The sequence below is a fragment of the Manis pentadactyla genome, chromosome 11, assembly GCF_030020395.1.
Source record: "Manis pentadactyla isolate mManPen7 chromosome 11, mManPen7.hap1, whole genome shotgun sequence".
NCBI lineage: Eukaryota > Metazoa > Chordata > Mammalia > Pholidota > Manidae > Manis > Manis pentadactyla.
The window spans coordinates 91,711,855-91,737,119 of record NC_080029.1 but is presented as its reverse complement, the minus strand read 5'-3'; the positions used below and the strand labels follow the sequence as shown (position 1 = coordinate 91,737,119).

General features: G+C 41.8%; 1 protein-coding gene and 1 long non-coding RNA gene across 6 annotated transcripts in view; one reads left to right on the top strand and one right to left on the bottom strand.

Moving 5' to 3' along the window:
* CAPN3 (calpain 3) overlaps positions 1–25,265 on the bottom strand; it is a 50,266-nt gene that overhangs the window by 13,990 nt on the left and 11,011 nt on the right. For 3 of the 5 annotated variants that reach the window (XM_036923729.2, XM_057488735.1, XM_057488736.1), the window contains exons 2-8: positions 9,456–9,525; positions 7,934–8,052; positions 6,238–6,371; positions 5,414–5,582; positions 4,419–4,562; positions 2,424–2,507; positions 1,475–1,560 (exon numbers count right to left, since the gene is read on the bottom strand). In XM_036923729.2, coding sequence (XP_036779624.2) covers positions 1,475–1,560; positions 2,424–2,507; positions 4,419–4,562; positions 5,414–5,582; positions 6,238–6,371; positions 7,934–8,052; positions 9,456–9,525 — 806 coding nt within the window. The remainder of the gene's footprint in view (positions 1–1,474; positions 1,561–2,423; positions 2,508–4,418; positions 4,563–5,413; positions 5,583–6,237; positions 6,372–7,933; positions 8,053–9,455; positions 9,526–25,265) is intronic. The other 2 variants (XM_036923731.2, XM_057488737.1) reach the window with 1 other exon arrangement.
* Positions 3,745–10,102, top strand: LOC118931338 (uncharacterized). Its single transcript, XR_008992578.1, has 3 exons — positions 3,745–4,314; positions 9,680–9,734; positions 9,904–10,102. It is a non-coding gene; the product is annotated as an uncharacterized LOC118931338 (long non-coding RNA).

Genomic DNA, 25,265 nt, shown 5'->3' with positions numbered 1-25,265 from the left:
TAAAGCACATTTGTGTTCCAGGTACACTGAGGAGAATGAAACTAAGCTGGATTGTCCTTGGAAAGGTAAGGGACTGAAGAAGTGCTTGAAGTCAGGGAATGCTGGAGGGGAAATGGAGATTCCTGGGACCAGAGGAGGGACACAGTACAGGCAGGCGCCTTCTTGAGCGGCCACGACATGGGCCCCACTTGTCAGCAGTCCCCGCAATGGAGGCGTTGGTGGGAAATGGGTTAAGGCTGGACACCAAACTCTGAGACTGGAGAACACAGCGAGGGCGACTCAGCCAGTGGAATGGGCAAAGGAGGGGGCCCTGGGGGCCTTCCCAGATCAGAGAGCCCAGTTCAAATGTCACTCTGTCCAGGCAGCTTTTTTCTGCTCTTTCAGTCCCACCCAAACTAGGTGAGGGGCTCCTTCTTTGGGACCCATACCATAGCATTATCTCATTTTTTTAATCAGTGTTTGTTTGTTTGTCCTCTCCACTGGAAGTGAAAGTCTACAGGGGCAAGGCCTGTGTTTGTGTTCGTCTCTAAGCCCCCAGGCAGCAGCATGGGGCCCGCCACATGGCCAGCACTGAAGCAAGGGTCTGTGGTACTCGTGAGGGAAGTGAGGCAGGCGGACGTTTGCAGGAGGCAGCGAGGAGGCAAGTCTGCGTGCTGTCCCAGGCTCTCCGGGGAACTGCCTGCTCACAGGGTGGCCCCACTGCCTGGGCCTGGGCCTGCCATTCAGCAGGTGCCCAGTAAGACCCCACTAAGGGAATGAAGCAGTAATTTTAGCGCCCTGGGATGAGAGGTGAGTGGAGGTGAGCAGAGCTTCTAGGCCCTGCCATCTCTGCTCGGGAATGAAAGAGGAGCTTCAAGGGGCTACTTTCCATTCAGTGAGGCAGTCAGGAGACAGAGACTGGGATGGGGCTGTAAAGGCTGTGTACACCCTGGAGCCTTCATAATAACTTCCCCATTTTTGTTATTTTTGTACGCTAGCCCACTCCTCTCAGCAATAAGCAATAAAGCTCTTTCAAAGGGCTTGTGCACCTTTTCATGGGGACAGGGAGGGGGAGGAAATCTTACCACTGACGGATCATTCTCTAGACATGATCACACTTACTCCTCATAACAGCCCACCAACTAAGTGCTAATATTGTTCCCATTTTACGGATAAGCCAACAGAGACTCCAAGAAAGGGAGCCAGTTGTTCAGTCCAGAACCCTGCATTAAGGCTCTCCTCCTGCCTGGGCCTATCCCATGCTTTCTAGAACCTTTCCTTTCTAGCCAATGGCCATCAGCAAGTCTCTGGACCACTGGCTCCCCTGGCTGCTTGCCAAGCCCTTCCCTAGAACCCACATCCCCTCTTCTCCTCGGCAGATTATTGGTTTTTGAGGACACGTATAGACCAAGCATTTGTAGTTCTTGTGGCTTGGTACCCAGTCCAGCCTTTCCCAGGCCCTGTCATCCCCTTCTTGTGAGGCCTCTTCACCTACCCATCGCTCCAGGAGCCGTTCCATTCCACCTGGCCCCAGGGGTTCCGCAGCCGCACTAGCTTCACTTTCTCATCCTTGAACAGGGCCTTGAACAAAGAGAAACAGTTCTCTTGCTCTGGACCCTTTCTGGAAAGGGGGTCTTCTCTCTTACCCTGAGGGCTCGGATGGGGAAAGGGAGAGAAGCCCATACAGGGGGCTGTCCTGCTGGGTCCTAGTCAAAGAGACTAATCAGAAATGCCCTGTGGGGTGGCAGGGTGAAGGGTTAGAAGCTTAGGATGGAAACTGCAGAAGTCAGGGCTTGGCCATCGCCTTGCCATCTTCTAAACGGTGATGTTCCCAGTGGACATCTGGCCACTACAAGCACTGGGGGAGGAGGCAGGGCATATACTATAGGTCCCCTCTAGCACATTAAATGTCTCTTATGAATTAGAAAAAACACCCTGCTGGCTAAAGAACTACAGAAAATGTCACCATTAGGTAGACCAATCAGAAAAAGGTGCCCCTTCCTCTAGTCTGCTGCGTGGGCTGCTGCAGACAACTGCCCCTCTCTGCCCATCCCTGTAACCAGGCAACAACCTGCCCAGCTATGTGCAGCAAGCCTACAATCTTCTGGCCTCTGACAGGAAACCCAGAAAAGGCCAAATGCACCAGTGGGAGCAAAACGTTGTCACTGTTTGACTACAGGAGAACAAGAAACACAAGAGCCAATGGAATCAACTTCATAACCAAAGTGATTTCTATTTGTTTCCAGGAAATGTTGGGAAAATTGCCATCTTCAGCACTAAAAACAAAGATAAACTGAGCACCATCTTATGGCAAGATCTACCTCTACCAGTCCCAAGTGGATCCCCTGATTGGAGGCAAACTCTGCAGATCTGAAGCGGCACAGAAAGTGAATTGCTGACTTCAGGAGGTTAACCTAAGTGCCCTCAAGCCCCGCCAGGCTCACCTCCTCCAGCCCAGTGACAGAGTAGGCATGGCCTTTGACTAGTCCACAGGCCATTCTTGTCTCATACTGCACCGGAACAATTGTCTGTGGAGCAAAAACCATGCAACGTGTCAATGGTCAGGCACCAGAAGTTCTGCTGCCTGAGACAAAGTTCATCTTGGCTCATTTTCTGGGTGCTGTGAGGATGACTTCTTTACACCCTGAAAGACTCTCATTGACCTTTAAGAGCATCAAGGAGACATGGCCCAGACAAGTGATTTCCCCAAGCTGATCACCCTGTTCTGATCACTGGGGAACGCCATGGATGCGGGGGCGCAAGATGGGTGAGAGCATTCCTGTCTCTCCTGTCTGAATTGCTTAGGGTCTTTCAAAGGAAGGAAGCGAGACAGAAGGAGGCTGCCCTGGTCTCAGGGACTCCTTCCGCTGAGCCCACCCAGGTTGACTATTCCTGGAAGAGAAAGGGGTTGAGAAAAGGGGCGAGGTGAAACATATAGGTCTAACTTTTCTCTTTAACAACCCCTCACCTCCTCCACACCCACCAAGAATGTGATAATCAAGAAACCAAGAGTCACAGTGCCCAGAGAGGGAATTATAAGGAGGCTGGAGAGAGTCCTGCTCAGACAGGACTGTGCCTAAGGGTGCCGGCGTAGCTCTTCATTTGTGGAGATTCCTAGGCTGCAGCCACAGGAGATCCTTGGCAGAGGATAGAGTCACCAAAGCCCCGTGAGCCTGAGACGGGATCTCATAGCTTCACTTTGCCTGGCGGTGTACCAGCTTTAAGAGAAGCTTCCCTGAGCCATGCTGGGCTGTGGAATGCCTGGACCTTTTTCAAGCTGAGGGATGTGAGCCTCAGGGCTCTCAGCCTCTTCCAGATCTCAGTCTTGCTGAGTTCTGTCATCCTGAATACAGAGAGATTGGGCAGGAAATTCATGTATCCCTCAAGTGTAGATCTGGGAAGCCACCTGAAATGACTCTTTTGGCATTACTTATGCATACCTAGCAGTTCCACTTCTGGCAGGTCATCACAGATGTATGCAAAGATGTATCTATTAGGATATTCTTTATAGCATTAAAAAATAATAGCCAAAAAAGAAAAAGAAAACAATGTGATCTTCCAATAATAAGATATTGGGTAAATCAATTGTAACATGTCTATATGTTGGCCTATTGTGCAGCCACTAAAAGTGTTATAGAAGACACATTAAGAATATAATTCAGGGACTCTCTTGTCCCCTCCTGGCGTGAGCCAGGAGCTCTGTCCTTTCACTTTATCTCTAAATAAAAGCCTGTACCTTGCTCTCCTAAAAGAAAAAAAAAGAATATAATTCATATTGGCATATTAAGAATATAAAGCTGACTGAAAAAAAGCATACTGTGAAGAGATACATACATATGGCAACATTTTAAAAATAAAAAATTGTATTAAGTGTATGCAAAGAAAAATCCTAGGACAGATACTAAATGTTAAGACTTATTACCTTTAGGTGGGGAAGGTATAGGTTAATTTTTCCTTTGTGCTTTTCTGTATGGCTCAGTATTCTTCAGTGAGTACATGTTACTTCTGAAAGTACTAGACTATAAGCTCTAGAGGTGAGAGACGACTCTGTTTATAAGAAGGGAGAGAATTTTCTTTGTTTGCTAGAAGAGTGCCAGCTCAATAAATATGTGTTGAATGAATAAATGAATGAATTAGAAGAGGAGAAATATTTTGAAATAAATAAAGTCTCTTGTATTTCGGCCTGTTAATGCATTATTAGAGAAACTGCCTGGGTCCTAGGGTATGAAGGAACTGCCACTGACTCCCTTCCAATCCTGTGTCTCCCGCCTTCTTCAGGCACCTTGGAGCAGCCAAGTTATTCCAGCCCAGAGCCTGGGAAGGGCCCAAGTGGAGGTCTGTGTGCAAAGCACTGGCGGCTGAGGGGAGTCTGACACCAACAGGGCCGGGTCATGAAGGTTGGAGAGGTGGTCGGTTCTGGCGATTGGAGGTGTACCCACCCTCATCGGTCTGTCATCTGAGCCTCTGGGGAGAAGGTCTGAGTCCCTGAGCAGCGAGTTATCCATATTCCTCACCATCCGTGCAATCAATTCCCCCATTCTCAGCCCAGAAGGAGAGGTTCCGTAGGTCATGTTTGTGCCGTCCTGACGCCCAGCGGGGAGGGCAGGGGACCATCCAGGAGAAGGGGTGAGAAGAAACAAAGGAGGGTAATGGAAAGGGGAGGAGACAGAGAGAAGGGAGGGCAGGCAGAGGAAAAGAGGAGAGAGAAACAGAGCATGACTGGAGGAAAGATGGAGAAAAGTGGTTCAGAAAGAAAATGTTCATCTACAGGTGTTTTATGTTAGCTGATCTTCAAGCTTTCCTACCTATTGGGAGTGTTGGGAGAGGAAGGGACAGGAATTCAGCTTGGGCTCCTTCCTCAGCAATGGAAAGCACCAAGACTACTACTATACACGGAGCAGCCCCCAGGGCAGATGTGTCTCCTGAGACTCAGGACGCCTGGCCAGTGTGCCATCTCCTTACCCTTGACCCCAGTCTCAGTTCACCCAACTTTGTTGCACTGAGAGGGTCTGCAGGCTGAGCTTCTCAAAGATTGCAATAGCAAGCCCATGTCCAAGTGAGAGATTCGATCAAACCTTGATGAATGGGAGGCTTTCTTAGGGAACTGGTGGGCTCAAGTCTGCTAAGTATGTGGCCAGCTTAATGGGGGCACAGCAGTACCAGCCACAGAAGCCAGTACTGACACAGGCCTCTTGGCCAGTTTCCACCTAAACCCCAGGGTTTCAAATACCTTCACCCAATCTCCTCATCAAAAATCTCCAGGAACTCTTTTCCCTTGTGAAATTTCCAGTTTTCAAAGTTGAGAGCCAGTTCCTGCTTCCTAAAATAAAACATCCACCCTGTCCCAAGGGAAAGCCCTATGCTGCTATTTATTGGGTAAAAGGCTTCCAGATAGTGGGCTACTCTCTGCTCTGCACCCCACATCCAGACTTACATCAATGGAGCAGCCCATGAGGGAGCCTCTCTCGATGGCTTTCTTCATGATCTTATACATGTCTCTGGGGACATCCTTGATTTCAAAAAACTCTGTCACCCCGCCTGTGAAGTCTTCCATGGCCTCGGTAGTGTTTCCACCTTTCAGGGCTTCATAGGAGCCATGGAGCCTTGGAGAGAGGATGGAGACCAATCTGGGGTCACAGGGATCCAGGGAACGTGACCCAGGCACCACAGCCACCAGAACTTTGCTCTTGAGTCCTGTGATGCTCTCTTATCTAATTTGACCAACAACCCTGTAAGGTAACGGGCTGGATACTGTGATTCCTTCTCTTCACAGTGGGAAACAGCTCCCAAGGCTGGGTGACTCACCAAAGGCCATAGAGAGCTGGAACACTGGGCCTGGGACCCAGGGATTCCCACCTCCTGACAGTTTTCTTCTACTATACCCTGAACCCTATGGCAGGGTTCCATTAAAGCCATTAGTAGGTGGAGGTGGGGATGCTAAGCTGAGAGACAATATGGCTGTATTAATATACTGCAAGCTCACGAGGTTGAGCCAAGCAAACCCCTGGGATCTGAGCTCCAGAAATATAATGCTCAGATCCAAGACTTACAACACCACCATGAAGACAGAATTAAAGGGCTCACTATGGGAGTTAAAGCTGAAGATTTCCTACACACACACACACACACACACACACACACACACACACACACACACACACACACACATGCCTCCTCTTGTGACTGAGACCCCAGCTGGATTTTGCAGCCCACCCCCTCCATTGTAGCCCTGCCTCATATTCTAAAGTGTTGCCTTACTTAGCATAAGCCTTCTCCAGCAGAGCACTCCAGAACTCATTGCGGTGGTTGGATTTGGTGAAAACCAGTTGATTGTTGTAAGTTGGCAGGCAGTCATCAATAACCACGTCCACCCAGTCTCCATAGCGCCAGAACTGCACAGGAGCGTCAAGCACAGAGTCACATCCTCAGTTACCATTGGAAATGAGTCCCCATTCCACATTCCTGAGAGGTCTCTGTGATCCCAAAGCAGTCCCATTTCCTGAGCTCTGCATCTTGATGCTTGTTCCTACTGTTCTGGGTTGGGGTGTGTGAATCATTCTCTAACTGGACTGTGAAGTCCTGAGGGCAGGAAGTTAGTGACAAACCACTTTATTTTTTTCCACACAGTCCAACCCAGTACTGGGGATGGTAGATGCTCTTTGCATATCTGAGGACTTGAGATGTTCATTCTCCTGCTCAGTAGATCTGGGGTGGCACCTAGGCATCAGCATTTTTAGGTATTTTAGCTGATTCTAGTGTGCAGCCAGGGCTGAGAACTACTAGTCCAGGTGAAGATGATGTATTGATTAATGTATTTCTTGATGACAAACAAGGTAGAAATTGCTGCTGGAGAAGGAATGACATGGAAAAGGAAAAGTGACTTGGAATAGACTCTGGTTGCAGCAAGACTGTTGTCCAATAATTTCAATTCTGGATGTTCTTTTTTGAACATATCAGTTTTAATTGAGGAAGGCCACATGTAGTTTAAATTCCTTCTAATGACATTTTCTCCTTTATTGAAAAGAGAACAAAAATCTGTCTAGTCTTTGTATTTATGGTCCTTTAAATGTAAATCCCTTTAAATGTCAAAGGGAAATTAGCAGGTGGATGTCACAAGGAAGACATAAAATCAGGGCCTGGCTGCCCTGGCTATGTACAGAGGGCAGCAGGATGCTAAACCTGAGCTGAAGAGAAGCCCTTTTCTGAGGCCTTTGCTGATCTGAGGCACAAGATCAGCAGGTATATCAATGGATGATTTGGGTCAGTCTCAGGGCATTAGTGTCAGGAGCCTGCAGGGCTGCAGACAGACCGATACCTCAGAACCCTAGTATCTGAGGGATCCCCACATGTTATAACTCAGTTTCTGGACCAGCACTGGGACTGGGCTCTCTGCCAGGACAATTTTGATCCAGAAAATTTCCAACAGCTAAATTGATGCTGGAACAAAAAGGCTCATTTCTGTGCCAAACCAGAAGCTTGGTCCCCAGGTTAATCAGACACCTCTTTCAGGGCCTACAAGAGATGAGTAAGACTTGGTACAGAACTGCTTTAAAGGGAAGCAGGTAAAGGAGTGGCAGGCAGTCGGGACAGGGTTTCCCTGACAACCTAAAGGGCCCTACGCATTCCCAGTGCTAATTTCCTAGGGACCAATGTGAGAAGGGCTACTGGTAATGACAAGCACCCAGCTGGACAGGCAAAAATAGACCCACAGGCCAGCAAACAGGATGTCTTCCTGCCTTTCTGGGGCATAGCAGAAGGCAGGCGTTTGGGAGGGTTGGTACGGCAGAGATAAACAAGTGCTTTCTCACAGGCTTGAGGCCTTAAGGGAGTCACTGTCCACAGCCATGGTGGGGAGGGTGGGTGGAACCTTTCCTGAAGCCTTGGGAAGTCAAGGCTAGGAGACTAGGGCTGGGTAGAGGCAGCCGCCCTCTTAACTGCACGCCTGTGACCTCACCTGGAAGTGGAAGATCCCCGCGTAGTTTTCAGTAAAACTCTGATCGTAGGGTATGACGCGGAAGAGCAGGCGTTCGTTCAGGGTCAGGCAAGCAATAGCTGCGAGAAACCAGCAGTCCCCTGCAGGCAAGCATGTGGCACAGGTCATGGGAGAGGCCTGGACCTCCAGGGAAGGAAGGAGTCCAGTCCCAGCCATCTGCTCCACTTCTTTGAAGAAGGGGGCTCCCTCGGTGCTCACAGTCGCAAGTCCAGATCTGACCTTCTGGGGGTGTCAACCCGGGGGAGTGTGACAGCATCTGTTGACGATGCGATCAAGAGGGTAACCTAGTCCCTCGTGACTGCTTTTCTTGAAGGCTGTAGGCAGTTCCTCGATCTGCAATACAAGCTCCCTTCCTTTTTGGACCTCAGTGTGGATAGAGCAATAGGTCACAACTAGGTCAAATGCGATGTCAGTCCATTTACCCTTCTGACCTCAGTGGAGACTGAGCAACTGAGAGCCACCAGCCAAGCAGATTTGCATTGGAAACAGTGGATTAATTAGGCAGCTGCCCTGGAACCAGCCGGTAGGGGGCACTAAGACACTGCTGGCATCGGAATGTGGCTGGTACACTGACAGTCTCAGGAGACTGGCGTAAGCTATGCAAGGCCTTTGTTCTGCTGTGCGGATGTGAGAGCATCCTTGAAACTGCGGAGGGGAGACGGAGCTGCCAGCAGCCCCCTTCTTCCTTACTCCCCCCTGAAGCAGCCAGCCTCTCCTCTGAAACAGTGTATTGGTTAGAAGGTCCAGATTATTAGCTAGCCCGGGACTCCACTAACTGTCTTACCTTGGGTACAGAACCCAGATAGCCAAACCTCTCAGCCTCTCCTTCTGGGGCCAAATCAGCCAAATTCCTTTCATTGCTCTTGGGTGGCTCCCCCCAAGTTTTAAATTGCTCCTGTTGACGTCCCTTCTGGCTTGACTTCACAGAGCTTTCTCTCTGTCCACCCCAAAGGTGAGGAGGCTTCCTGCCCAGGAGGCTGAGAGGGAGGAGGCCCAGCAGGACAGACCCACTGGCTGGCCGGACAGAGCACCCGGCGCTCACCCACACAGTGAACACCACCTTTGTAGAAAGATTCCCTTACTATGGAGCTGTTCTGGGGCAACTGAAACAAGAGTTTGAGTTACAGGCACACTGCATCAATTCTACATGGCCAGGGCACGTGCAGTAAGGACAGCTGGCGAGCTGTCTTTTATGGAAGATGGCCATAGGTAAAAGCTGGGCTTTGGTCTTGCTGAGTGGGGTGTGTAAGGTCCTTGAGAGTCTGGGCAAAGAACTAATGAGAACTGTGGGAGGAACAGAAATCAAATGAAGCAACCACCAGCACACAGATAAATGAACATAAAGTGGTGTTGTAAAATCACTCCTTCCCAAAATCCACTAAAAGCAAAAGCAGATTATTGTCCCTTTACTTCCTGTAACGGGATCACATGTCTTCAACACCTTTGATTGTTTGGGTGGCTATGACCCAAGGGACTTTCCTACCTAGCTCTCCTTGACAGATGTCAGTTCTATTGGCTCCATCAATGATGAACCGGGGATTCTCACAAATTTCCTGTAAACAAAAAGGAAATAATAATAGTAGGTAGTTATTACTTATTGAGGCCCATTATGTAGTACTGGTATCATGTATTAGGAGTTTTATACACACCACTCATTTAAGCCTCCAAAAACAGACTGAATTGGATATTATCATTCTTATGTTTCAGATAAAGAAACCAAGGCTCAGAGAGGTTAAGAAACTTGCCCAAGGACACACAGCTAGTAAGTGAAAAAATGCCTCCTTTTCTTATTGTTCCACACTGCTCCTTCTCAGTGACATACTGAGAAAGGATACACCTTGAGAGTTCAGATAATGCCATTACTGCCACAGCTTTGGCAAAGAGATAACAGGAAAGTATGACTCTTGCTTTTTTTTCTTTTCCTATATTAGGAAAATGGATGCTGGAGGGAAAATAAGGCTCTTTCTACCCAAGTTGTGGTAATACAGATACTGAGAGTCAACATATGTCCCAGGGTCCACAGGATCTGGAACTGGGGAGAGCAGAGAGGAAACTCGGTGTGGGCTGTGCAGGCCTCCCCACTGGCAGGAGGGTGTCTTTCTTCACTCAAGCTCACCCAATTTGGCACCCCCCCCACCCCCCGCGGTTTTCAAATTCAGGTGATACCAATTACCTGCAGCCCACCAGAGGCCAACAGAGGGTGCTCTTGTTTTCATTTCAATGTGTTTTACACTGTTTTTTATCCTTTAAAATTCTGAAATAATTGTAGATTTTGTGCTTTGGTTTTAACACCATTCTTCACAGCTTCAAGAAGGCTTGCTATCCTTGTGACACAGCCCTCTCTCTCCTCCCCTGCTTCCCCTCCACCACAGCTGGATACAACCAAGTGAGCTGAAGCTCGCTGTGCTCAGGGATCCATCCCTCCTGCGAGATGGGAAGTACTGCTTAGACTACATCGTATACTGTCTGAAAAGCTCTTAATACAATGGAACCAAGACAATAATTTTTTTAAAGTTTACTATCTGGAGGGGGGGCAATAAGGTGGTAGAAATAGGGAAGGAAATAAAACTCTGAATGTAACTGTTTGAAAGTAGTTTTGACCTAGGAACCATGTAAATTTTTACAGACTTAAAGGTCAAAATTAAAGGAAAGATCATTTAAACAAGCAATCTGTAAAAGCTGAAAGTTAATTGAGGCAAAGGAACCTATCGAGTTGGTGCATGACCACATACATAAAAAAGACTTAAAATACAACATTTTGACTATTTATCCCTTTTTGGATGTATCCTAAGGTCAAAACCCCAACCATAAAGAAATATGAACCATGAGAAATAATAATAATGTTGTTATCATTTGAAAACTTTGACACATAGGATAAAGTAAATAACTTATGTTAATGTCACTGGGAACCAAATTTTTTTTTTTTGGTGTAAAAGAAGATATGTAAAATCACAAAATCAAATAGCTTAAATAACAACCCTGCAATGTTAAAGTTGAATTGGGTATGTAAATATAACTCCTGATTTATTTTTGTCTCTTAAAAAAATATTTCCTGTCTCTGCACTAAACAAACAAACAAACTAGAAGCAACAGCAATCTGCTAGGAGAGATAATATCAAGACCAGATTGTGGACATTGAAGTCCATTTCTCACTAAGAAAATGTGAGACTCATTATTCCAAACAAAACTTCTTCCTCTGAAAAAACAGAGAAGCTACTTAAGGTATCGTAGACATGTTATTTGTCTCTTCGGTGTTTTGCCTTCTTAGAATATAGCCCAGCTTCTCCTGGGATTATACCTCAATTTTACCCTACCCTGGGGACCAACCCACTGTCAGTCCATGTCTCTCTGGTGGGTTTCTGCCTTCACCCCGCTCTAGACTTAAGCAGAGGCCATTAGAGTGAGAGTGACTGGTTCAGGCATCGGCATATGGACACACATGGGCCACTGAGATTTGGACCAAGACTTCTGTTGTAACTACTGAGGAAAAAAATACACTCTCCTGCCAGACTTGCTAAACTGGTAGATTGTCAGCCTTAAGCTGCTGGTGGCATCTATGCCCTATTGTGAAGTTAGCGTGTTTGAGAATAAAGGCAACTCAGAGGAAGCATCCAGGGGAGAGTGGGGCAGAGGAGGAAGGTAATGAGAGCTGAGAGATGTAGACGATAGATAGATAGATGATAGATAGATAGATAGATAGATAGATAGATAGATAGGTGATAGATAGATGATAGATGGATAGATATAGATAGATAAATAGATAGATAATAGATGATAGATAGATAGGGTAGATGATAGATAATAGATAATATTAGGGTGTCTTGAGGACATGGTTTGAGGCTGGATTCAGTGTATCTTAACCTATCAACACCTTTGAACATTCAAGTTATATGAACTTTTTGGGTTTAAGCTAGTTTGAGTTGGGTCTCTCCTAGGGCCAGCTGAGACACTTGAGTAATATTATGTTCTGCCCCTGTTATAAGGAAAATATTATAGAGTGACTCAAATACTAGAATTTTAGCTACATTTTTTTAGGTGGCACAGGTGTGACTTCCTCTTCTTGGGTCTGTAAGCTCCGAAGCAGACCTCAGCCTCCCACCTCCCACCGATTCCAGCCCGACTGCGTGGAAAGGCAGCAGCTACCCTGTTCTCTCCTCCACTGGTTTGGACATCCAGGTTTTTGGATGGAGTTATATTTTTTGCAGTAGTAGAGATTCTCCAATATACCACATTTACTTAAATACTACCTCAGCTAATTTTCCTAAATTAAAAGCATTAATTGAGCCCTCAAGTATGTATAGGGCTAGGAGAATTAAAAATGGGAAATCATTCCTGCCTGCCCTCCAGGAAACCCACAGCCTAGACTCTCAATTGTTTGTCCTAGTAAGAGATGTCTTTTTGGTGAGGGTCAGTTACTGAGCTCCTTGTGGTTGATTCATAAAAAAAGCTATGACTTGCCTAAATACCCACTTCCCACCACCTATTTGTACCTCTCTCCTTGGAAACATTGTGTAAATATCCCCTAGAGCTTCTGAGACCTGTTTATGTTGGTAGTTATGAACAAAGGATAAATGCTCCCCACTTTGTCATTTTAGCTTGGGAACCTGATTTCTAGCTATTCCTTTGGCTGTGATTTGGCCTGGAGTCTGGATCTGTCAATGATGGATTCCTTGCAATGAGCAACAGATGGCTGTTTCCGCAGTTCTTGCGTACTGTGGTTTGCACAGTGTCCCCAGACTTTTTTCTTTAATTGTATACCCTCTATCAGTAAAATATTTTGAGCAGGCAACTCTTTTTTTAATTTCTAATTTCTAATATTTATTTATTTATTAAAATATCACTGATATACAATCTTATGATGGTTTCAAATTCACAACAGAGTGGTTCAGCTTTCACCCATATTATCAAGTCCTCACCCCCTCCAGTGCTGTCACCATCTATCACATAGTAAAATGTTACAGAGTCCTTAATTGTATTTTTTGTGCTGTACTACAGTCCCTGTGACCTATCTATATTGTGATTACAAATTGTAGTGCCCCTTAATTCCCTTCTCCCTCCCCACCCACCCTCCCAAACCCCTCGCCTTTGGTAACCGCTAGTCCCTTCTTAGTGTCTATGAGTCCGCTGTGTAAGTATTCTTATTATTTTAACATTATATATGTGTGTATTGTCCTCACATGTAATGTGCATTATAAAATAAACAGAAACATTTATTTAAAAGGATGGACTAAAATAGATAAATGCAGGGGACTTCTGGTTTCAGCTCCAACATGTAAAGAGCTTGGAAGTCATCACTCCTATTCTTACCTTAAGAAAAAGCTTGAATAAATCCTGAAATATGGACACAAGTGAAACCAGAGAGTTACAGCTGGTAGCTGCTTACTGAGAGCAGAAGCTCCTGGAGCCATAAACCGGTGAGAACACTTAAATGGTAATTTTGATGGATTTCTGAGGCTGAGTGTGGACTCACATGACAGTGAGAAACTTCTGGAGGCCCTCCCTCCTCCCACACACATGTTCATGGTTTTTACCTCCCCAGATCCTTCCAGGTTCTAAAGGTGAAGATCCAAGACAGATTCCCCTCTCCAGGGGAAAAAACGTTTCCAGAGTCTTACTTGAGTTGGGAGAAAGGCATTGCTCCCACTCCAGCCCCCTCCAGCCTTCCTTTCTCACTTTTTTTTTCCTCAGGGGAAAAATGCTGTACTAATGGAGAAACATCTGTGAAGGTCACAGCCCAGAGACACAGACTGATTAAAAGACAGAGATTTAATGACTGGATCATAGCACGCTTCTCCTTCCCCACCTTACTAGCACATCAGCCGGGCTCCGGAGTGACAGCGGTGACAGCTGAAAGAGTGGCCCGGTGCAAACCCCAACGAGGAGCTCAGGACAGCCCAGCCAGGAGGGGAGACACAACAAACACTCTGGAGGAATCTGAAGCCGCTGGCACCTGCAGCTATCGGAAGTGTTGAACTCCTCGCACAACCCCCAGCCAGCCTAATATAATCTTCACGCCAAAGGCTATTTATCTCACTTACTATCCAAAACAACATGTCTGGCTTTCATCAAAAAATTACAAGAGATGCCAAAAGCAAGCAAAAACAGTTCAAAGAGATAAAGCTAGCATCAGAACTAGATTCAGATATGACACAGGTGTTGGGATTATACAGCAGATAATTTAAAATAACTATTGTTAGTATGTTACAGGGTCTAATGGAAAAGGAAGATAGCATGGAAGAAAAGATGGGTAATATAAGCAGAGATGGAAACTCTAAGAAAGAAGCAAAGGAAATGATAGAAATAAAAGATACTGCAACATGTATGTGATGGGCTCATCAGTAGACTGGACATCGAGGATAGAAGTCCGTGATACTGAAGATGAGACAAGAGGAACTTCCCAAAGTGAAATGCAAAGAGAAAAAATAATGAACCAACGAAACAAAACTACACTTAGGCATATCACATTCAAACTGCAGATAAGCAAAGACACAGAAAAATATCTTGAAAGAAGCCAAGAGTGGAAGAAATACCTTTCCTACAGAGGAGCAAAGAGAAGAACTGCAGCAGACTTCTCTTCAGAAACCATGCAAGCAAGAAAGATTGTATTGAAATATTGAAACTGATGAAAGAGAAACCCACCAACTTAGAATTCTATAGGCAAAGCAATTGTCTTTCAAAACTGAAGGAGAAAAGAAGTTCTTTAGAGAGACAGAAAATGATATAGGTCAGAAACCTGGACCTAGATAAAGAAAGGAAGAGCATCAGAGAAGGAATAAATGAAGACAAAATAAACTTTTGTTTTGTTTATTCTTAATCTATAGGTAACTTTTTAAAAGTGATAACAGTATATTGAGTAATTATAGCATGTGGCTAAATGAAATGAATGACAGTCATAAGGGAAGGAAGAGGGAAATAAAGAGTTTTATATTATAAGGTCCTAGGCTACATGTATAATGACACAGTGTTACTTGGAGGTGGAATTAGATTAGTTTTAAATGTATATTGGAAACAGCATAGCCATTAACTTTTTTTGAAAGGATATAATTGCTATACTTGAGAGGAGGTAAAATAGAGCCATATAGAATACTAAATTAAAACCAGAGAAGGAGGAAAGGGGAGAGGGGAGAAACAAAGAACAATTGTGACAGTAGAAACCAGTTACAAACATGGGAGCTGTTAATCCACGTATATCATAATCACTCAAATGTGAAAGGTCTCAATACATCAATTAAAAGATGGTGAGAGAGGAAAAGAAAAGACCCAACTATATGTTGTCTACAAGAAACTTACTTAAAATATAAAAAGACTCAGCTAGAGAAGGATATACCATTCTAACATGAATCAAAAGAAAGCTGAAATAGTTGTATTAACTTCAGACAAAGCAGACTTCATAATGAGGACATTTTTCAGCGATAAAGAGATACATAATGATGAAGGAATCATTTATCCGAGAGAACATAATAATCCTAAATGTGGATGCACCTAACAACGGTGTCAAAAGACATGAAGCAAAATCTGATATATATGAAAGGAGAAATAGATGAGTCTAATATTATAGTTGGAGATTTTAATACCCCTCTTTTAGTAATTAAAGATCAAACAGGCAGAAAATCAGTTAGGATATACCAGCATATCTTGGAGATATTGAGGGTTCAGTTCCAGACCCCTGCAATAATTATACAGCAGATTATTTAAATAAAATAAAGTGAATTATTTAAATGCAATAAAGTGAATACTGCAATAAAGCAAGTTAAATGATTTTTTGATTTCCCAATGCAGATAAAAGTTATATTTACACTATACTGTAGTCTGTTAAGCGTGCAATAACATTATGTCTAAAGATACAAGGTACATACCTTAACTTAAAAACAGTTTATTTCTAAAAGATGTTAACCATCATGTGAGCTTTCAGTGAGTCATAATCATTGATCACAGAATATCATAAGAATTTAATAATAATGAAAGAATTTGAAATACTATGAGAATTACCAAAATGTTTAGAAACATGAAATGAGCAAACACTGTTGGAAAAATGGTGTGAACAGACTTGCTCGAAGCAGGGTTGCCACTAACCTTCAATTTCTAAAAAATGCAATATCTGCAAATAAATCCATAAAGTGAAACACAATAAAACGAGGTATGCCTGTAGGAGACCTGAGCAGCACTATAAACCAACTTGATCTAACTGAGATTTATAGAAAACTCCATCTAGCAAAAGGAGAATACACATTCTTCTCAAGATCACATGGAAGAATCACTAAAACTGACCATATTCTGGTCAGCAAATTTAAAACACACCTCAGCAAATTTAAAAGAATAGAAATCATTCAAAGTATGTTCTCAGACACCAATGAAATGAAACTAGAAATTAGTAACAATAACTGGAAAATCCCAAATTATTTGGAAATCAAACAACACACTTCTAAATAACACATGGGTCAAAGAAGTTTCAAGAGAATTTAAAAAATATTTTTAACTAAATGAAATTGAAAATATCAAAATTCATGGGATGCAGTGCTTAGAAATTTATAGCCTTAAATGCATATATTATAAAAGAAGAAATATTTAATATCAATACCAATATTTTACCTTAGGACACTAGAGAAAGAAGAAAAATTTAAGCCCAAAAACAATCAGAAGAAAGAAATGATAAAAAATTAGAGCAGATACCAATATTTTACCTTAGGACACTAGAGAAAGAAGAAAAATTTAAGCCCAAAAACAATCAGAAGAAAGAAATCATAAAAAATTAGAGCAGAATCAATGAAATTGAAAACAGCAAAATAATAAAAACAATAAAATAAAAAACCAGTTCTTTGAAAAGGTCAATGAAATTAATAAAACTCTAGCCATGCTAATCAAGAAAAAAAGAGAAAACACAAACTACCAATATCAAAAATGAGAGAAGGTCATCACTGTGGATCCTGTGGACATTAAAAGGATAATAAAAGAATACTACATATAGCTCTAGGCCCACAATTTTGGTAACAGATAAAATGGATTCATTTTTTAAAATACAACCTACTAAAACCCACACAAGGAGAAATAGATTATCTGAATATGGCTATACCTATTAAAAAACGTAATCAATAATGAATAGTCCTCCAAAAAAGAAAGCAACAGATCCAAATGATTTTACTGGTGAATTCTATCACACATTCAAGGAAGAAATGATAACAATTCTCTACAATAGCTTCCAGAAAATAGAAGTAGAGGGAATAATTTCTAACTTATTCTCTGAGGCCAGCATTACTCTAATACACAAACCAGATAAAGACATTGCAAGAAAAGAAAACTAAAGGTCATTATCTTCTATGAACATAGAAACAAAATCCTCAGCAACATATTAAGAACTCAAATACAGCAATGTATAAATGGAATTATATACCACAATCAAGTGGGATTTATTCCAGGCATACAGGCTACTGCAACATTTGAAAATTATATCAGTGTAAAACACCAAGAAGAAAAATCATATGATCACATCAATTGATGCATAAAAATTATTTGACAAGATTCAACACCCATTTATGATAAAAACTCTGAGACATAATGGGGAATGACCTCAACCTGGTAACGAACTTTTTAAAACTACTGTGGCTATCTTCATATTTAATGGTGAGAAATTAGATGCTTTCCCTCTAAGATCAGGAACAAGTCAAAATGTCTCATTTTACATGTTTATTCAACATGCTACTGGAAGTCCTAACTAATGCAATAAAATAAGAAAAGAAATAAAAGTTATAAAGGTTGTAAAGGAAGAAATAAACTGTTCTTCACAGATGACATTGTTTATGTAGAAAACCTGAAACAAATGACAAAAAGAAAAAAATCTTCCTGGAGCTGATAAGCAAGTATAGCAGTCACAGGATAGAACGTTAGTACATAAAAGTCAGTTGCTTTCCTATATGTATACAAGTAATGAACAACTGGAATTTGATATTTTTAAAAATCCATTTACAATAGCACACACACATACACAAAGAGAAATAGTTCGGCATAAATCAGTATGAACTCATGTTCCACTTATTGTAGATACAGAGAGTTACATATAGAAATGTACATATAATGGGTTAGTACACACATGTATTTCCTTTGTCTATCAACTGAGAGGGAAAATGACAATGACACCCCTGGAGCAATGAGCACACCTAGCACCCCGATCTTGGTTTCTAATTCTATTTTCCAATAAAAGGTAATAGGGCTCAGTAGGGAAGTGGCTGATCCTAGGACTGGGGCAGAAAATACACAAGATGAGCCTGGAGCATTTTGCAGAAAGTAAGACAGTGCTCAAAGCAAAAAACCCCACAACAATAAGGGCATATCAAAGGAACATAGGAACCAATTGAAAGAACTCCTAATGGCTAAAGCTGGAACAATTTGAACAACAAAATGAAGTAGAATTGGATTATAGTACATAATACAAAATGAATATCCATAAGTCTACACTGACAGAAATAAGTGACTGTATAAATGAATAAATGGAGAAAAATAGACAAAACTCCCATGTAGAATTCCTCATACTTTATGTAGATACTCTGCCCTCTTGGAGTTAGAACATAATTCCCCACTTTTTAAGAGTGGGCTTGTGTTGAGTGACTTGCTTTCAGAGTGTACAGCATGGACAAGGGGAAAAAAGTAACTTTATAGTAGAGAAAACTGACAAACCCTCTTTTACCCAGTTTATCAAGGTCAATACTACTTCAGCCAGGTTATCAAGATCAACAATGTTAAGACATTTGATAGTCTACTCTTGATATACAATGTGATAAAAATGGCACTTTACCTCTGTGGTCTTCCTCTCCAAAACTTATAAGCCCAGTCTAATCAGGAGAACACTAGCAGAAAAGTGCCAGTTGAGGGGTATTATACAAAATGCTTCATCAAGACCAGTCCTCAAAACTGTCAAGTTCATCAAAAACAAGGGAAGCCTAAGAAACTGTCACAGCCAAGGGGAGGCTAAGAAGACATTAGTAGTAAGTGTAATGTCATATCCTAGGTGAAGAATTGGAACAGAACACGGATATTAAGTTAAAAGTAAGGAAATCTGAATAAAGTATGGACTTACTTCAGGTAATAATAATGTATCAATTTTGGTTAATTAATTGGAACAAATGAACCAGAGTAATGTATGGTGTTAATAATTGGGAAAAGTGGGTACAAGGTAATTGGGAACTCTGTGCTAGTGTCACAATTTTTCTGAAAATCTAAAATTGTTTTAAAATGAACAGTTTATTTAAAAAACAGACAGAACTAGTTCTAGTATTTTTTTCATATACTCCATTGAATCATCTTATAGGCCCACTGGGTTGCATGTACTGCACCTGGGAGCCCACTGGTTTAGAATTCCTTGAATCCTCAAAATGCACTGAATGCTTTTGGAGTTTTGTAAGTGCCTCCAGGCAGGGAAATGGGCTTTGTCCTACTCATGTCCAGGTACTTTGACCAATGTAGCTGAAACAAATGGGCTCCTCAGCTGCACAGTAGGATATCCTTGAGCAAACTGCTCCACCCTGTAAGGACTCTGGTTGGTCAGCATTGACCTTTCTGTTTAAACGGAAGTGACACATCACTAATGAGCCAGCCTTATGTAAAAGGTTCATAAGGCAAGTCTCCAGCCTCCTATTTCCTAACAGTTCACCACCTTCCAAAGGACACTTCCTGAAATGGTGAGCCTTAGCACTCTTAACCACTCCATGTTCCCACCCCAGAGTGCCTGCTCTCAAGAAGAGACATGAGAATCAACTATACACTACTATTTTACTATGAATTTTAGTCAGTGCATTAAGTCATAAAAATATTTACAGTCTCAGGGACCTATAAGGTATTATAATAATCTTTAGTTCAGGAATAGAAAATAACATCTCCAATTTCAGGAGGAAGCAGGTCTTTTGGGGGTACATGGGTAGGTAAACCCTGATAAACCACTTGCTCAGAGCAGGATCTCTGGCCTCAGGCTTGGTCTGCTGTCCTCGGGAGCTGTCCCCTGAAGCCCCATCCCTCCCATCCCTACCTTTGGCCTTTTCCACATGATGGCCTTCATCTTGATTTTCTGGCTCACCTCATGGGAGCCCAGTGCCTGAACACCTGCTGGGAACACACGGTCTTCAAACAGGCGCTTCTGAGCCAGGCACTGTTGTTGGAGAACAACAAAATCCTGCCCCTCATACTTGAGTGGCTGTGAGATGGTGCCCTCTCCATTCCTCCTTTCCCTCTCCCGGATCACACGGTCACAGAAGAATCCTGGCAGCAGGTAGGGCATGGAGACTGCTCAGGGAGTGGAGCTGGGCCGTCCCTGCGGCTTCTCCCACTGTGCCCTCAGTCCAGTCCTAATCCTCCTCTGAATGGGCTGGAGCCTATATAGCTCCTCCACCCTCCGTAGCGCGATGCAAATGAACACCGCCCAGAGAAAGCCCATGGTCAGAGTCAGCAGCTTTGGCTGGAGGCCCCCGAGCATCGTCGAGGGCAGCACCATGGCAGTCAGAGAGGGAGCCAGTGAGGGGAGCAAGAGAGCAGGGACAACCCCAGGACAGGCCACAATGGCTTGTAGACCTTTAGGGCACCTCCATGGGACTCTACCTTTGAAAAGAGAAACTATAGCTCCGGAGAGGCTTACCCTGCCTCAGCAAAAGGCATTCATTTGACCCTGGCAGCCAGTGGGGTATAGCATGGGGCTTTCAAAACATGCTGTATACACTAATCCTATACAGGCGGCTGAACGCATAGAAGGAATCCTCTCCAAGCCATTGTCTGAGGTTAATGAAGCCTTCATTCTCCTGACATCGCTGCCCCATCCCCCCAAAGACCTTGACTAGCCATACAGGGACTCTAACATGTGAGAGGGACCCAGAGGGTACGTAACTCAACCTCAAATGAAAGTCTCTGTTAGGGAAAGCCCCAGTGACAACGAACAGACATCACGGTTACAAATTCAAGACCTTTGAGGCAGAGAATGTGGTAGGTGGGGAAGAAGGAAAAACGTGTGTCCGAATTATATTCACAAGAAAGCTCTGCTCTTTCAAAGTTTTGTCATGCTTAAATGGGCAACTCTCATGTACGAGCGGGGAGCTGATGTGGGTGGAAACTCCACTAGGAGGATGTCATCCCCCTGCCCATTCCTGTCAGCCTTCGTCTACTCTGTGCTTCTCAGGGTGCTTTCTTTGGGCTCCTGGCATCTGAATCACCTGCGGTGCCAGTTTAAAATATAGATTCCCAAGGACCATCCCAGACCAAAGGAGCTGAGTACTGGTAAGGGCCTGGGATTCTGCAAGCACACCAGGGGATTCCAATATTCACTAGAGTTTGAAACTGTGATATTTGCCTTCCAGGGTGCTGGAATAGCTCAAAATAATTTTTGAAGTCAGTTCTTTTAAGAATTATTTTTATTCAGTATATACATAAAAAAAGTTTTTAAACACCAAACATGACAAAAGATACATAGAGAAATAAGCAGTCTCTTCTCAGCCAATCCCCTCCTCAGAGACAGCCCCTTTTAATTCTGTTAGCTCTTTCTTCTGGTATTTAGCTCTATATTTCCTAAGTAATATGTTCATTTTTTTTTTAATTTATTATTTTTAGAAAGTATCAATAGAGTTCCTATTTTGATGAGACTTAGTTTCTCACATTAGTCTCTGCCCACCATCTTCCCAAAATAGTTGTCATAAGTTTTGGTAAAATTAAAATTCAGTATTTACTTTAAGTATGATTAGGTAAAGGTTCACCCAGCTATTGTTCACTAGCTAAGGAGTATGCTGTGGTACATTTCCTTTCTGTATAAATGTTTCTTTTTTCTTATTCTTTATAATTCTCTTATTATTATTTTTTTAATGTATCTATCAATGCTTTGCCCAGCAACAGGGTTTTCAAATATTTAAATTCATCAGACATTTCCACTGCCCCACCACCAAGGCCCTTCTCTGCAGCCTCCTTCTCACTTATGGTCAGGACTGGCTGCCCTCCAGGTCTGCAGCAGTGGCCTGGGGCTGACCCTCTGGGTGGAATTGTGTTTCCTGGATCTTAATACTCCTTGATTTTATCACCACACAACTTAGAGCTTCCTAAGAATGGGTGTGTGGGAAGTGCATTGCCTGGGTCCTTGCCAGCTTAACTCTTATCTCTTTTGTACTTTACCCCTGATTGAGGATTTAGCTGGGTAGTTTAGATAGAAAACCAGTTTCCTTCAGAATTCTGAAGGTGGTGTTTCACTGTTCCATGCATCAGTTCTTGAGAAGTGTGATGCAATTTTGGTGAACATTCTTTGTATGTAACCTATTCTTTCCTTCTGAAAACCTTTAGAATTTTCTCTCATTCTCCCTGTCACCTTCCCTGTTCCAAAAGCCACAATGATGAGCCTTCGTTTGAGGTGTTTTTTTTTTTTAATTCTTTGTGCTGAGCCCTCAGTGACTTCTTTCAATATAGAGACTTTCATTTTCAGTGAAGGATAATTTTATATTATTTACTTGACATTTCTCTCCTTTTCAGTGATTTCCTTCCTTTTTTTTTTAAACTCCTTAAAATCATATGTTAAACCTCCTTCAATTTTATCGTATTTTTCCATTTGTTTGTTTGCTTGTTTGTTCTACATTCTAAATTCCCTTGATTTTATATTTTAACCCTGTTATTGAAATTTTAAATTTCAGCTATTACAGTTTTCTACTATTTTATTGTGGAAAATTTCAAACTTACAAAAAAGTTTAAAGAATGGGCACCCATATAGCCTACATCTAGATTCAACAATTGTTAACATTTTGTCACCTTTGTTTTACCTATCTATATATGTATATATAGATTTTATTTTTTTCCTGAACCATTTGAAAGAATGTTGTAGGTATCATGACACCTCACACCTAAATACTTAGATTATACTTAGGATACAGCAAGTATCTCCTAAGGACAAGAACACTCTCCTACTGAACGAATGCCATTATCACTAAGAAAAGTAACTACTACTCCCTAATATTTTCCAAGATCCAAATCTATATACTAATTTTTTCTGTTTTTCTCCAAATGTCTTTTATAGCTACCTTTATTTTTTTAACCAGAATCCAAAAAATGTTCACACATTGAAATTTAATAATTCAATAATTGAATTAGGTAGTACTGAAATGAGAATTAGTGAACTGGAAGCTATATCAGAATAAATCACCTAGAACATCACACAGAGACTCAAAGAGATGAGAAATGTTTTTTAAAAGACAGAAAAAAGCAGTTAAGTTATATGAGGTCTAGAGCAAGCTAAGTTCAGCATATATCTAATTGGAGTTCTAGAAGATAATAGAAAACATGGAAAAATTAATATTCTGAGAAATTTTCTACAACTTATCAATGACTCCAATCCTCAGATTCAGGAATTCCAATGAATCCTAAGCAGGAAAGATATAAAGAAATAAATATTTAGATGCAACATAGTGGTATTGCAGAACACTGTAGACAAAGAGAAGATCTTAAAAGCAGTCAGAGAGAAAAAGCAGATGGCCCATTAAGAGATGTCAATTAGAATGACTGCTGATTTCAATGTAAGCCAGATGACAGTACTGAGAATCAACCCAGGACTAATTACTCAGGAAGACTATTTCAGCATGACAGCAAATTTCATACAAATAAAAACTGAGAATACCCCCTACAAATAGACCCTCACTAAAGGAACTTCTAAACAATGTACAAGGAAAAAGTAAAATTATTCTAGAAGGAAAAGTCAAAGGTTCAAGAAGGGACAGTAAACAAAGAAATGAGTAAATGTGTAAATTGGTAAACAGATACTGACTGTGGTAAAAAATATAATATTTTCTAAGTTTTAAGGTTGAAAAATCAAGATAGAGCTAAAATTCTGAATGATAATGGAGTGTTAGAAAAGGAGTCCTTAGAGTAAAAGTTCTCTACTGCCCTCATATTGTCTATTGAAAATAAAGCTATTGATCAGTTGCAAGAAAGGGAAATAATAGGCCCGTCTCACTAAAGATCACATAATGCAAAAACCTAAATAAGAGATTTACAAACCAAAATTCAGTGATGTATAGAAAACCTAATATATTCTAAGTTTGGTTTATTCTAAAAATGCAAGGGTTAACATTGGAAAACTACTAATGTAATTTTGTATATTAACTGTTTAAAGGAGGAAAATCACATGGGTTTCTTAACATATGCAGACAAAGTATTTGATAAAGTTCATCAAACCTGATTTTAAAACAGACTCTTAGCAGCGCTGGAATACAGGGTAATTTTCTTAATGATAAATTGTATCTACAAATAAATCTATAGCAAATTTATTCAATAGTGAAACAATAAGAATATTCTCTTTAAACTTGGGAACCAGATGAAGATAATAGTTATCTCCTTTATTGTTAACACTATACTGGAAGATTTAGTCAGTGCAATAAAACAAGAATTAGGCTGCTCAATACAATTGTGCATAATGTAGTGGGGCAGCCCTGTCATTATTTGCAAATGACTGAATGACCTGACAAATAACCTAATTTTATCTACACAGAAACATGGAATCTACAAATAACTTTGGGTCTACAATCAAATTATTAGAACTACTAAGAGTTTCATAAATCTGTTGGCTACAGGATAAAAGTCAAGCGCCTGCTTAAGCCCAACAAATCAAATATAATTTTAAGAAAGATGCCATTTATAAAAATAATGAGATGCTTAGGAATAAATCTGATGAAAGATATTCAAGACCTTTATGGAGAAAATTTTTAAAAACTTGATTGAAAGATACTAAAGGAGACCTAGTTAAATGGAGAGACATCCCTGCTTCATGGATAGAAAGACTCAGTATTGTCAAGATGTGCATTCTTCCCATACTGATTCAATGCAATCCTCATAAAATTTCCAACATGACTCTTAATTTTTTTGTGGAACTCAGTACTCTGATTCTAACATTTAAATGGAAAGGCAAAGAGCCAGATACAGCTTAAACAATACTGAAGAAGAAAAACAAGTTGAGAAACTTCTTTTATTGAATGTTAAGACTTACACAAGGTGTGGGGTTGGCACAAAGATAGACAAATAAATACAAATGCAATGCAATAGAGAATGCAGAAACGGAACCACATGTTGACAGACATCTGATTTACTTAAAATGTGGCATTGCAGAACAGTGGAGAAATGGTTTTCTTTTTAACAAATTGTGCTGATACCTTTGAATATCCATATGGAAAAAAACCAAAATGTGATCCATATCTTACATGCAAAAATAATTTCTAGCTGGATTATAGACCCAAATATAAAGGCAGAAAAAATGTTTCTAAATGATAATAAAGAAGAATAACTTTGGTTTAGCAAAAAT